Genomic DNA, 15676 nt, shown 5'->3' on the forward strand with positions numbered 1-15676 from the left:
AGCCGAGCAGATTTTGCACTGAATAATCTACAGTTTTAAAGCAAATGTACTTGTGTATTGATAGGGTTGAATTGGCAACTATATATTTTATGTTTCTCCATAATGCATTCCCCTATCAGCAACAATATCAAAGAAGTCCGGGCCAACACTTGAATTCTGCTTGCAATTTGTTTAGTATAACTGCTAGATTCCATTCCAAATGATAAGTTGGTATGTTCTACATAGGATTGTTCACATTATAGGGTTCATAAGATCATACAGTGCCTTCCATAATGCTTAGGACAAAGACCCATCATTTATTTATTTGCCTCTGTACTCCACAATTTGAGATTTGTAATAGGAAAAATCACACGTGGTCAAACTGTAACCCGGCCATCCTATTTTTGCGGCTAACCAGTGGTTTGTATCCTGCAGTGTAGCCTCTGTATGTCTGTTCATGAAGTCTTCTGTGGCTAGTGGTCATTGACAAATCCACACCTGACTCCTGAAGAGCGTTTCTGATCTGTCGCACAGGTGTTTGGGGATTAGAGAGAATTCTTCTGTCATCAGCTGTGGAGATCTTTCTTGGCCTGCCAGTTCCTTTGCGATTAGTAAGTTCACCAGTGCTCTCTTTCTTCTTAATGATGTTCCAAACAGTTGATTTTGGTAAGCCTAAAGTTTGGCTGATGTCTCTAACAGTTTTATTCTTGTTTCTCAGTCTCATAATGCCTTATTTGACTTTCATTGGCACAACTTTGGTCCTCATGTTGATAAACAGCATTAAAAGTTTCCAAAGGTGATGGAAAGACTTGAAGAAAGACCAGGTGCTGAGAGCACTCTTATACCTGCATTAAGGAGGCAATTAAACACACCTGAGCAATTACAAACACCTGTGAAACCATGTGCCCCAAACATTATGATGCCCTGAAATGGGGGGACTATGTATAAACACAGCTGCAATTTTTACATCGTGAAACCAAAATGTATAAAAATACCCTTTAATAAAATCTGACAGTGTACACTTTAACCACAAGTGATTTTTTTTCTATTACAAATCCCAAATTGTGGAGTACAGAGGCAAATAAATAAATAATGGGTCTTTGTCCCAAACATTATGGAAGGCACTGTAAGTGGAACTAGGGGTAGAATTAGGCCATTTAGCCCATCACGTATACTCTGCCATTCAATCACGGCTGATCTATTTCTCGCTCCTAACCCCATTCTCCTGCTTTCTCCCTATAACCCCTGACAACTTGTACTAATCAAGAATTTATTTATCTCTTCCTTAAATATGTCCACTAACATTGCCGCCACAACCTTCCGTGGGAAAGAATTCCACAGATTCACCACCCTATGACTAAAGAAATTCCTCCATCTCCTTCCTTTAAAAAAAAGACCTTTAATTCTGAGGCTATGACCTCTAGTCCTAGACTCGCCCACTAGTGGAAACATCCTCTCCACATCCACTCTATCCAAGCCTTTCACTATTCTGTATGTTTCAACGAGGTTCTACCCCCCCCCCCCCCCCCCCCCCCCAATTTCAGAGAGTTGCCTCAATCTTTGAAAAGTGGCACAAGCTACTTATCCACTGACATAACATATTTGCCACTCTTTGTTTACATGTCATGTCACCTTTCATGATGTTGCGATGTTTCATTTGTCTTTAGCACTTTATACAATACTTAAACTCTGGATTCTACACTCATGATTTTATCTATTTTAAAGTGATTTTTCTTTTGAGATTGTAACACAATTTCATCCACATGCAGGATGTACGGAATAACTTTTATTAACATCTGGAAAAAGTAGAAGCCTCTTCAGTTTTCAATATTTCATTTTTTATTTCTTAAATACATTTGCTTCTAAAGACTGGAACAGTTGAGTGAGAAGTTAGACAAATTAATGAAATTAATTCCCACATCAGTTTCTCTAAATGATTTGCACCATATTTCGGCATTTAAAATTTGCATTCTCTTAATGTTGATGAATAAAAATAACTTATGGAGAAATACCATGATGAGCTTCTGGGTATGGGATTATTCAGGGGGATTTTCAAGGTAGAAGTTAGAGATTAAGAATGAAATGCATGTGGAGTCTTGAAACCAATGTATCGTTTGATTCCATAATAAATTGCCAAGCTAGTGGATTGTTCAGCAAAATATACAATTTAAAGCTTATTGCCTGCCACTATGAGCAATATGAGCAATGCTTGCAGTGGGCAAGTGAAATTGGAAGAGTATATTCAGCACTTAAATGCCTGTTATTACTGTGAATCTTTGGAATGTGGGGTTGGTAGATTTTTATTCTTAAAGTGACTGATAGTAATTTTGAACTCTGTTTTGAAATGTTTAAATTAAATTCTGGTTAAATTAAATTAATGCTTGTGGTCTGTTACTGCTTACAGCTGCAACAGAGGCTGAGGGATGACATAGTTGTAGGAATCGGAACATTAAGTGGGAAACCATTTCCCCACTGCCAAATTTGTCACTGATTCAGATAAATTAGAACTATTTACATTTGAAATTAATGGTCTATTCTATTTGGTGTAAATAGAAAGAGGCATTGAAGCTCCTGCCAGGATCTCTGTTTAAGACTCCAGTATTGTGAAATATTTTACTCAAGTCCTCAAAGGCATGCTCAAATATATTAACATTTTAAGCAATGGAATTTTTACAGTAGACTAAAATTTTTCTTGCCATCGAAACAACTGATTTTTGGTTGGTATATTGTCATTTATACAACATAGTGAACGTTTGTGTGCTATCCAGTGAAGCCATATTATATATGAATACAATCAAGTGTATGAAGTACAGCTTGGCAATTCATTAAGGAATTGAGACATATGGGTTCTAAGACTCCACATGTATTTCACACTTAATCTCTTACTTCAACCTTTAAAATCCCCCTGGTCAAATGCACACATGCAGCAGGTAGTGCAAAGTAATAAATACCAGAATGTAGAATATTGTGCTGGAGCATTATAGTTGCAGAGAATGTGCAGATAAATAATAAGTGCAAGGGCTACAATGAGAGAATTTGGGAGATTGGGTCTGCACCCTTGGCTTATTTGACCTCTTCTTGCGTATGGCGTTCACAGCCTAAAGTTGTAGATCAAGGGTAGACATCCAGGCCAGGACAGCATCAGTTAGTGGGTGGATGGCTTTGATGCCCCCAAGGTAAAGCCGCAGTGAGCAGTCATTCATGATGTGTGGGATGGTCTGGTCTTGATGTCTGCAATCGCAAGCAGGGCTGTCTGTCATCCCCCACTTATGCAGGTGATGGGCTGTTCTTGCATGGAGGGTGCAAATTTTGTTCAGGGTTAGCCATTGCTTGCGATGGAGGTCAAAACCCGGTGTTTTCACTGTGGGGTCAATAATGCTATCATGACACATGACAATAAACTCACTTGAACTTGGGTCTGTGATGACCTCTCCGTTGTTGGTGTTGGCATCTTTCTAGGCTCTGCGCCACTCAGTCTTGGAGTCAAAGTCTTCCAAGGATTTAACGGAAGTAATTTGACTGATAACAGTGGGAAGGAATTCCTGAATCTGCTGGTGCTTTCAAGCTTTGTATCTTCAGCCTAATGAGATGAGGAAGAAGAGGGAATGATCAGGGTGTAAATGGTCTTTGTTTATGGTGCCTGCTTAAGTGTAAATGGAGTCATGGGTGGAGGGGGCTGGTTTGTGTGATGGACTGGGCTAAATCCATTTCTGCACTTTCATTTGGTCTTGGACATTGCTGTTGCCAAACCAAGGTGATTTTTTTTTGCAAAACCTCAAGTGGATTTTAAGATTAAAGCTTGAGTTTAATGTTAAACTTTAATTCTATAACTTAAAATCGGTACATAAAATTGCTTTAATGATTGTCCAACCTCTGCCATTTGCGTGTTTTGGCATTCATTCATAGCTGCAAATGTAGTCTTTTACCTTTGTTCTGAAAGAAAATACAGTAAATGTTAATTTATTAAGTCATTTTATGTTTAGGGAATGGGCTGAAATTAATGATTTTGCCTAATAAGTATAAAGTGTCATGATTACAAAGTGCCGGTAATCCATAGCACATAGGAAATCATTAAATATAACCATTTTAATTAAAAGCTGGTGCAAGAATGTGTAATGGGAGGAACTGACACGCTGCACTAAATGGTGTGAGTTAATGCTACTTTGACGTTTGCACAGGAGTTGTAAAGATATTGAATACGATAATAAAACGAGTCGGACAATTCATGATGTGGTGGGAATTTGTGCACCCTGATCCACGTACACTTTGTGGGTCCAAAGAATTGGAGGCCTTGTTCCCAACGTGGTTCCGAAGAGCAGTAGCCTGCAATAAACATTGATGCCTTTATCATCATCAGTTCCTGCACCCAAATCACTGGCCTTTAAGTGGCTTACTCTTAAGGGCCCTTTTTACTGTCTCCGATAACTGGAGATATTTTTTTTAAACAGTTTAAGGGAGTTAATTAAAATGATCTACAATTAAAACACACTTGACTGATGTAAGTTAATTAAAAACATTAAACCTAATTAAAATGAGGGAAAAAAATCCACTTAACTTTTCTATTTGAGTCGGGGACCCCATTCTTATGAACGGTCTGCACTAGACACGCTGGCCTTGGCTGGCATAAAGCCAGAGATGCAGATGCGAAGCACATCTGGCCACTTCGCTCAGCAAATTTGTGTTCTGCCTTCGGATTCAGGGCTGTATTAAGCAGCAAAACGGGAAGTGGAGTATGGCAACATCTGAGCTCCAGCATATTCCATAATTTAACGTGGGAGCACGCAGGTGTAGAAGTCAGGAGTATGCTGACCTGCACAATGCTGTTAACTGGCATTTCTCTACACAACAATCAACTGAAGACCTTGATCTAGGCCAATGAAGTTAAAACGTCTATGCCCTAGTTCCCTTCCCAATTTATTCACCAGAATACTTCTAGATTATATTCTGTATAAATCCTAGAATGACAATTTTGTTCCTACACTTGGTCGATACTTAATATTTGAATATCTGTATGCAAGGCAGTCTTTAGGAATATCGGACCCAACTTTTACTTGTTTGGAGTTTGTTGCAATTCCAGAGGGAATGGACTTGCAGAAATAGTGAATTATTACTTCATTCAAATCTGTAAGGAAAAAAAACCTGTGAATGCCTAATTCCCCAGCAATTTATAAAATGTATTTGATCTAAAGGGGCATGCTTTACGTTCCCTTTCTTAATGCCTGGACATTAATAATAAAGGTGGGCTGTACATGTGTGTGATTGTGGCTTTAACATACAATCCTGAACCTTTTGTTGCCTTTTCGCTAGCTTGATGAGGATGCAACATGATGGGTGCAGTAAAAATATTTTGTTCCAAAACTCTTGTCAGGTTTTTGTCTGTGTGTCTTTGTTTACTAGTCACAAATATTGAATCTTTCCGTCTGACCTTATTTTGTCACAATGTGCACAGACTCAGAAGAAAGACAGCAATGGAATTGAATTTTGGAAACGAAGCAATTCACTACCGCTATTAGTAGCACATTTAGCTCTACTGGTTAAGGACTAATTTTTAGGCATATCTAGTTCAAGTTCAAGTTTAAGTGAGTTTATTGTCATGTGTCCCTGATAGGACAATGAAATTCTTGCTTTGCTTCAGCACACAGAACATAGTAGGCATTTACTGCAAAACAGATCAGTGTGTCCATATACCATTATATCTACAGCTCATTTCCATTCACGTTACCTGTGTGCAGGTTCATTAATTTTTATGCTAACAGTTAAGAGTGGAATCCACCTAGGATTAATATTTTATTGTAACAATTCCATGGCCAGTAATTCGCACTGTGATTACTGCAGCTTCTAGTTGCTTGCCACTGAACTTGTTCTTATATAGAGTGGACACCATGGCACAAAGTTCTACGAACTTCCAAGCCACTAAGCTGGTCGGAGATGCTCTGCACCGTGCAAGGCCTTTCCTATCTTGAAAAGCAAACCCTTGCACGGAATTGCTTTGGTGGTGAGTTAAAACATCTCCCCAGGCTTATTAACTGTCAGAGAGAATTAATGAATATGAATGTCTCTGGCATTCATAAACATTCAAAAACTATTTAAAAAATAAGCATTTTATTACATTCCTTCAAATGTAAAAACAAATAATAATTAAAGTACTTTGATACTTAAAAATACAAAGATAACTAAATGCTCAATTAAAGGGAAGTAAACTAACTTTATACTTGCCGTTCTCCCTTGTGGCCAAAGATCCTATAGGATCTTTGCTTGTGGCTGCTCTTTATTCAAATGAATAAACTTGCTTTTCCTGTAACCTGACCCATTTAAGTACTAGGAAATCTGTGGAAATTCACACTCCACTACTGGACTCCAGGAGTGGCAGTGTTTGAAAGCAATATGGAAATGGTCTGTGCCGTTCAGGATTTGCACAAGTGTCACAAACCTCTGCACTGTAACATTAGTAAATGCCAGCAGTTCCAAACAGAAGACTTGGGCAATATAATTTGTAAACCATGCAATTGTAGCTTTCTAATGCGGGGGCCTATTTTCTTCTCGTTTTCTCTCAAACAAATACAGGAAGCTTTGTTATTTTACTGTCTTTCAAACTAGAGGTGATGGAGGAATTAATATGATCTTGAATGCAAAAGTAGTAGAGCTAACAGGACTTGATGTTTCAATCCCTGTTGTAAGTCAGCACTCTTGATATTTGTAGTGGGATTGGAGTGGTGAAAGGTAGGTAGAGGGTCATCAGGTGGGCGCCCTCCTTCTTTGACGTTTCATTGATAAGCCCACAATGTCTCCAGAGGGCTCAACAGTGATACCAGTCCCAGTTACACCCCCCTCAATTCCATACCCTCCTGTCTTCATCTTGCAGCCCAATATCTTTCCTATTGATCCAAAGCCAATTGCTGCTTTTTCTCTGCAGAATTTAGTAATGATTGCTTGTTGGAGGGAGCGACCCCTCACCCCCATTTTCTTTAATAGACTGGTTGTAGAAGCAGCAACAAATCCCCTACATCCCACTTCTAAAAGGAAAATCTTGGTCTTCCGGCCATTCTGGGCAGCTTCAGTTGCCAGTTCAGATTACCTTTTCTTTTTCCACACATGCTTCAACACCATCTTCCCATGGAACTGTCAATTCCACAACATATGCCAACTTGGCTGTTGTGGACCACAGGACCATGTCTGGCCGGAATGTTGTAGCCACAATGTCTGGGGGAAACACAAGCTTTTTTTTTCTGCTTCCATTTTCCAATCCCAAGCAGGCTGCAGAATGCTTGCATCCTTTGATGTTATCTGGTGCTCTGGAGGTTGGCCTGCTGGTACAAATGTTGTGAAGTGGACATTTCACGACAATGTTTGTGGGAAGCATTTATGATCATTCGCCTCTGTTCCAGGATTTATGCCAGTTGTCTGAGAACTTGGTTATGCCACCAAGTGTAACGCCCTTGGGCGAGGCTCGTAGTTCATCCTGTTAAAATGTGCCTTACTGATGCAGCTGCTTGGCAAAGGGAGCAATCGGGGTCTTCTCTGAACCACTGCTTCAGGTTCTGGGGTGATGGTAGAACATCATAAGTGGCTCTGATGACAAAACTTAGCCGAGATCCCTCCATTTGCCAGATGTCACGCCAATTGAGTTTCCTTTTTTCCAGGCTCTCCCAGTTAGTCCATTGGCCCTGCTTGGCCATTGAGACGGCCTTGGCGTGTCGCTCTGCCTCCTCCCGTCTTCTCACCTCCTCCACCACGAGCTGTCTTTTCTGCACTGATGTTGCCTTGTGCTATTGACGAGCTTTTGGGATGAGCCCAAGCCCGGCTCTCCCATTTTGGACTTTGCCAACCACATCCCGGAAATGAATAGCAGACTTAGCACTCTGAACGGCTTCAGATGAGGTCCACTTCCTCCCCGTTGTCACACGTGGGGCCGCTGTTCGAATAACAGTATCCTCAGATTCAGTGAGGGTCACGACCATCCTTGCTTTAGTGCATTTGAACTCTACCACAAGACCTGCAATAGGTAATTCCAATTTGCCACTCCCGTACAGTCCAACAGCACTTAAGCATCGTGGAAGTCCAAGCCACTGTTTCACATGTGCTGATCATTCTTTCCAGCTTATCCACTTTGTTGATGGGGATTTCATACATAAAGGCCACATGATTCTTGGTAGTATGCCAAATTGGAAGCACCGCAGCTTGAGCTTTCCTGGTAGCAAGGCCTTTTTGATGCGAGCTATGTGAACGATGGTATCCTTTTTGAGTTGTTCAAACTGCTCGGTGTCCTTGAGCTTTGCATCATACCATTGGGCCAAGCTCTTCACTGGCATTTCTGAAACAATTGGAACAGGTATTCCGTCAATATGAAATCTTTGATCATTGACTTGACCTTTGACAATGGAGATGCTTCTGCACTTGCTGGGTTTAATCTTCATCCTTGCCTATGTGATGTTTTGATGAAGTTTTTCCGGAAGTCTCTTGGTGCAGGGGACAGTTGTCGTTAATGTTGTTATATCGTCCATATTGGCTAGTGTAGGTGGCAATCGCTGACCACACTGCTGCCGTTTTCCTCCCACAACCCATTTTGATGCTCTGATACTGAGCTCCATTGCCATAGTGAAGGTCAATGGGGAGATGGTGCACCCCGCCATGATGCCTACTTCCAGTGGTTGCCACGCTGGTAAAGTCTGATGTTGTGAGACAAAATTGCAGATCCTGGAAGTTGTTTTTTACCAGATTTGTTATTATTGCAGTCACCTGAAAGAATTCAAAAGCAATCCACAGTAGCGAATGAGGAATGATCCATAGGTGTTGGCCAAGTCGAGGACATGCAGATTCTTTCGTTCTTTCTTAGCAATCTGGATTTGATGCCATATAACACTGGTATGTTCAAGGCATCCCGAGAAGCCTGCTATGCCAGCCTTTTGGATTGACATATCAATTAAATTGTTTTGTTTCAGACACTTTAAGTCTTTTCGCCACCGCACTGAAAAAGATCTTGCCTTCTACGTTAAGAAGGTTTATTTTCCGAAACTGTTCAATGGAGGACAATTTTTTTTTCTTTTTGGATCAGCATTCCCCCGCTCTTCGCCAGGCTTTGGGGATAACTTGCTTTTCCCACGCAACCCTCATGTTCCTCCAGAGGAATTTCAGAATATCCGAGGCGTTCTTGTAGACACAATATGGAACACCATTAGGGCCTGGGGCAGAGGCCGTACTTGCCTTCCTCACCGCTTCTTTTACCTCGCTCAGCTTGGGAGGGCTGGTGTCAAATTGATGTTGTGGGGGTGAGATTGGTGGGATGTCACGGGGACAATATATTTATATAATAAAAGCCCACTGTGTACTCCTCAATTCTCATTGAAAAGAAAATGCACCTGTTGCTTGCTGCTTATTAATCTGGGCTTATGGGATTCAAACCATTTTGACTGTTATGCCTGCATATATTTGTTCATGTTAGCAACCTAGTCCGTCCTGATCAACTAAATTGTAAAATTGACGTACAAGTCTGAAGAAAGGTCTCAACCCGAAATGTCTCAACCCGAAACATTTCCCCAGAAATGCTGCCTGACTCGCTGAGTTACTCCAGCATTTTGTCTTTCTTCAGATATAGCATGGGTCGATATTGACTGTTTCCAAGGGGTATCTGGAGTTGAGTCATGTTTTCTCTCAACCAAAATAATTTTGATGGTGTAGACTTTGCAGAAAAATTGTCCAATATATGAATCTAAATTCAGTATAATGAGCTTTAGCAGTGCTGGTGGTTTCAGTATGGATGTATCTTATGGTACAGCACTGAGCCCCATATATATTCCCTCATTAGGAGCGGGGGAATCTGACACAACTCAAATTAGTATTAGGTTATCATCTAAATGTTAATCCCCGAACCATTCAAAACAAAACTGAGATGCAGAAAATATTAGTACCTTATAAATTACCTATTAAGGTAAACCAGCAGCTGTTTCAAACTTCCAACTTGTGTATGATTCTTATTTCTCTCAACAAGAAAATGACAGAGGCTAAAAGGCTTATTTGACTTGGTTTTATTTTGAGGATGCATCGCTATTCTAGACAAATGGGGTAATTTTTTGCTGTGATTGGTCAAAGTCAGTCGGTGAAACTTCCTTCATCAGTATTTTGTTCCTCTTCAAATTGTGCCGGCTGTTGGTGCAAGCTTCTAAAGATTTAATTATTGCTGCTGGGTGTTGGAAGAGGTCCAATATGAGATTAACGCTCCTGCTCCACTGCTCGGTGGGATACTTCCTTGCTCTCTGCCTGAACTGTTAGGTTGTTTCACCAGATGTCGCAGAAAAAACCATCAATAGTGTGCTTATCTTATTTGTTGCTTCATTTTTTTTAATTGAACTTTGTTAGCTTAATTGCCCTGCTTTGGTTATATTGCACAGTTCACTTTCAATGATTTTAATCAAACCAATCTTTTAAAGTAGTGAATGCCTTCACTGACTACTCAAACATTTATAGTAAAGCTTTAGCTGATTGTATATACTAAAAATTGATGTTGATCATCTGTTATGATTTGGATATAACAGCAGCTGTTTCTATCTTTGCTTGATGCTATCTTCAACATCCACAGTTAATTTGTTAATCACCATTCACTTCATTTTTCTTGGTTGTTTGTTTTCCTATGCTGCTTCCACTTGTTCCTTGACTGCTTGAATTTAGTATAATCTCTTAATTGGTGGGAAATTCCTTATACTTTATTGTCAGTATTCAGCATCAGGGACTTGCTGTCTAATTTTAATTGATATGGAGCACTATTTTACAATGATAAAGAAAATTAAACTGTCTCTGGATTTTCTTTATAATAGCACTCTGGAACTGCTACATACTCCTGGAAGCTACCCTTAAATTTGGTGTGGTAGCTATTTTGTAAAAATCATTCCGTGATGCATTTTTGGATGCAAGAGGGAGACCTTTTGTCTTAGATTCACATTAGTTATTCTGCCCATCTGATCCATGAAGCCAAGCGCAGCCTGTGGAGCTGCGAATTGTATCCAGTGTGTACAGATTTGCAGTACATGGTGCATTCAGCAAACCCTTCTCTTCTCACTCTTAATTAATGTGTAGTTATGGTTTTCCACAAATACACACTGTTCTTTTTGACCAATCGCCTTAAATTGACAACACCATTCCTTATTAGCAATTTTGCTCTACTCCCTATCATAATAATTGTGACAGGAAAAAAACCTATTCAGGCCACATCTGTACTAGTTGAAAGAGCTACCCGACCTAATGCCCCCTTTCAGCACTTGTTCCAGAGCCTTGCTAGTTGTGGATTCAATTACCCATCCTAGTATTGCTTGAATGTGATGAGCTTCTGCCTCAGCCATCATTTCATGAGGTGAGTTTAAGATCGATACCATCACTGGGTGAAAATCTAAGTTTTACTCATTGCCGTCTGATCCACCTGCCATTTGCTTAAAATTGATACACCTGCTCAGGGGACTGGGTCTTTCCTCTTTACTCTTTTTCGGCCATCCATAATTTTAGTGTTCCTCCTTGTTTCCCGCTGTCCTGTTTATCAGCTGTAGAAGAAAATCACTTGGTACATTCACTGCATGATGGGAGTGAACTGGAAATGCATGGGGTAGTCTGTTATGTTTTGCATATACAAAAATACCTGTGCAATTAATAAATGTACAAGTCTAAAGAACTCTGGAACACATTAGCCATATTCACTTTTATTATTTTTTTAAAAGGAAACACGGTTGCAGTGTGACTAAGCTGGCTGGGTAGCATCTATGGACAACATGGATAGGTGATGTTGGAACCTTTTTAGACTGCTATCTGCGTGACCAACCCATATTCGCCAGAGATGCTGCCTGTCCCGCTGAATTACCCCAGCATTTTGTGTTCATCCTTGTCTCTTAACCTATATAAAGGTGGATTTAAAATGGATGGTTTCTCCCTTTTTGTTATATTGTGAAGAATTATCAAATGTGCAAGTCATAACCGGTTGTCATTGCTTATCTCAAGAATTGCAAACAGTTTTAAATAGGTGATATACATGATCTTTATATTGATAATTTTGTCAAGCTTCATAATTCAGACCAATAATGAGGTATGGTGCCATTGGAACACTGGTCATGCAGTATTTTGTGTTCTATGCTCACATCTTTAGCTTTAATTCCCATTATTGGATTAACAAGGAAACAGCAGTGTATTTTCTGAATATTAAATCTAATAGAAATCAAATTTTATCTCTATCTTGGGTAAACAAATATTGGGGGGAGGGGGGAAGGGTAGGGGGGAAACTAGTTTAGAAAACTTTGATTAGAACACATTTGGAATGCTGTGTGCAGAAGAGGTTTACCAGAATGCTGCTTGGATTAGAGGCTATAAACTGAAAGGAGAGGATATTAACTATGAGGAGAGTTTGGACAAACTTGAATTGTGTTCTTTGATGCAAGTGTATAAAATTTACGAGAGGCACAGATAGGGTAGACGGATCAATCTTTATCCCAGGTGGCAATGTCAAAGATTAGAGAGCAAAGCTTTAGGTGAGAGGGGGACACTTTCAATTTGATTTAAGAAACCATAATTCTAAAATAAAATAATTGAATACTAATCAGGATATGGGCAACGCAACTGAGATGTGTTTTCAGTGCTGCTTATCATAAGAGCTAAGTTAGTTTGTTATGAATAGTGATTATGGTCCTTCCATTTTATTTTATAGACACCGTACCATGTGAACATGCTCCTAGCGGGTTATGATGAGCATGACGGCCCTGCACTTTATTATCTGGACTACCTGGCAGCTCTGGCTAAAGCACCTTTTGCTGCCCATGGATACGGAGGTTTCCTGACGCTCAGTATTTTAGACCGATACTACAAACCAGGTGAGTGTATTTGCGATGAAAGGAATATCGTAATCTTGTTCATTAACTGAACCATTGTGTCCCAGTCCTTTGTTCTATCTGCTTTGCATCACCAGATTGAAAAGCCTTGGTTACACAATCATGATCTGTAGCTGTTCTGTTCTAGCGGGCTTGCATTTTTTGCCACTTGCCCACTGATGACCCTCCAGTGTCGATTATTTAATTATGCTAATTTAGTCAACATTGATTTCGTAATTCAACAAAACAGTTCGTCCCCATTTCTTTTTTACTTGATCTGTTGTAATACTCAGTAGCTGAGCAGAGTATAGTTGTTAACTTTATGCCAGTCCAAAGGTCAGTTTCCAGAAGGAAGTAAATTCTTTCCTCTGAAGCAGCCAATGTAGATTTAGTGAAGCCAGCTGTGCAAAGCTGGTAAAAAATCAGTCTTCCATGTACAAAATAATTTTGAAATGGTTTCCCCTTTTAGGGTAAAGTGGTTAATTTGGTTCATTTCTTTTTCTGGATGCCATATCAACAATGTAACTATTTTTATCACCTTGTGGTATAATCAAAATTGAAGCTGTGTGGACATCTGTCATTAAAATGTGCAAAAATATTTTCTTTACCTGCGAAAGGAAGGAAATTAAATTTAAAAAGTATCCTGTCACTTTTTTTTTCTCCTTCATCCTCCTAAACAGGCATTATAATTGCATTATAATCCCATCATAATTAGAATTTGATCTTATTTTGTAAATTCTGAAGCACATTATAGCCACTTAAGATGAACACGAGCCACAGTTCCTCTGAAGCATTTCAAATGAAGGAAGAAATTCTTTATTTTGGATTGTACAAATGTAATTGAAATAATTTTTACTAATAAAATGTGCAAAAATAATTCTGACAATTAAAATGAATTCTGGAATAACATGGCGCACTAGTTCTGAGCTTTTAATTATCTGATCTTAATGCTACATTTCATCTTTTAAATAGAGTTAATCTTGAATTTCTGTTAAAACATGTAATGAATAAAATTGCTCCCACTGTGTTAAGTGGAATAGACTATATCACGGATCGTTATGGCAGAGTAAGCACAGGTCTTTACTCTTAGAAGTCAAAAGCACGTGTCACTTGCATTGATGAATCTAATGCTCAGCAGGAGGCCGGTTAAACGAAATGCGCTAAGTGCAGCCAGCATCTGCAGATGGAGCTCATTACACTGTTTGTAATAAATTGAATCTAAGAAGTGCCTGTCCTTTTCCCGGGTTTGGACCAGGAAAAGGAGGCGGATTCTGATGCGATTCGATTTCCAAAAACTAATTGATTCGTTCCAGCTTGCAGTTTGAGTGGGCCTGATTCTGTTTAAAACCCCTATTTTACATATGGACCGTGTTCAGCTGTGTGTCAGATAACTTCTGTTTTCTAGTCTGGACTTTATTTAATTTTGCAGAGGGAGGGGGTTGGGGCTTGTTTTTATTTGAGAAGATTTCAAAAATTGAAACAATGTGTTTGCAGATCTCACGCGCGAAGAGGCCATTGAGCTCTTGAAGAAATGCTTTCTAGAGGTGAGATCCAAGTCGGAATTCTGTAGCAAACATTTTTCTTTTTATAAATACATTATTCACCTCTGGGTTTCTGAAACTTGCTGCACATGTTTATTTTCACACGTTGACATCAAAACATACAGCCTGGTCCTTGTCATTTTGGCCTTGTGCTTTGAACGGGTATCACTAGGTCTGTTCAGGACGAAGGTTTCCTTTAAAGAGTGCATTCTCAGCTTTTATTGAGTTTTGATATTATCAACTGCTCTGGATAAACGTTCAGGGAGTGAACACACTTTTCATCTTCTGCATGTGTATCCTGATATCAATTGATTAGGAGTATTGACGCTCATGTTTTCATTTTTCTCTCTAATTATTATGCTGTTATTAAGATTTTCTGTGTGGGAGGGAGCTCCATTTAAGACAAAGGTAGTTGCTGCTCCTCCATGCACTGCTGATAAAGGGAATAGCAAATGTGAAAATGCCCTGTTACTCGAATGCACCCCATCTTTCACCAGTGCTGTATTTCCATATTGGGCTTGTATGTGACAAAATGCATCAGTTGACATTAATCATATGTTGAAATTTTGGATTGATTGAATTCAGTTGTAATTGTTTTGTCTTTCAGATCCAGAAACGATTTATTCTGAACCTTCCCACCTTTACTGTTCGGATCATTGATAAGGATGGTGTTCATGATATGGAACAGATTACAATGTCAAAGATATAATTGTACTTTTTTTTGGCTTTTTTTTACTTGTAGAAATTTATTATGTATATGAGCCCAATAAAGCCTAAGGTTCACACAAAGTTATGGAGTTTGTTTGAAAATATGACCTCACTTATGCACAAACACACGATTTATACCCTTCAAATTTATGCTGGTACAGTATTAATTGGCCATGAGTTTCAGAAAAATGCTCATACGTAATTTGCGGAAACTGTAAAATAAATATTTCTGAAATACCGGTTGATGCATCCTTGTGACCTGACCTGTGCTGGACCACAGAAATTATGCCCTGATCATCTTCTTCTGAGTAGGAGATAGGTTTGGTGGGACAATGACAGGAAATGGAAGCTGGAGAAGTCCAAGAATGGTCCATGATCTGTTTTCCATAAAATGGAAATGCTATCAGCTAAGATTGTAAAACTTGCACTAGTAGGCTAATTAGCTGCAGATTAGTACAGATTTTAGTTCATGGTAAATCTGAGCTAGATTTAGTTAATTAGTAAAGGTGTGTAGTACAATTTAAAAACATGCCAGACCAGAGAGTTTAAATTTGTGCTCTGCAAAGAATTGTTTTGTCACCAGCAGTTTGCCAGTCTAATCTTTGATTTTTG

At 39.3% G+C, this 15676-nt stretch overlaps 1 protein-coding gene across 1 annotated transcript in view; it reads left to right on the forward strand.

The window, feature by feature from the left end:
• psmb2 (proteasome 20S subunit beta 2) overlaps positions 1–15145 on the forward strand; it is a 33300-nt gene extending 18155 nt beyond the window's left edge. Inside the window, exons 4-6 of the mRNA XM_033045212.1 lie at positions 12656–12818; positions 14310–14359; positions 14964–15145. Of these exons, the coding sequence (XP_032901103.1) occupies positions 12656–12818; positions 14310–14359; positions 14964–15065 (315 nt within the window). The 3' untranslated portion in view covers positions 15066–15145. The remainder of the gene's footprint in view (positions 1–12655; positions 12819–14309; positions 14360–14963) is intronic.
• Positions 15146–15676: the final 531 nt, after the last annotated feature.

This window comes from Amblyraja radiata, chromosome 27, assembly GCF_010909765.2.
Source record: "Amblyraja radiata isolate CabotCenter1 chromosome 27, sAmbRad1.1.pri, whole genome shotgun sequence".
Taxonomy (NCBI): Eukaryota; Metazoa; Chordata; class Chondrichthyes; order Rajiformes; family Rajidae; genus Amblyraja; species Amblyraja radiata.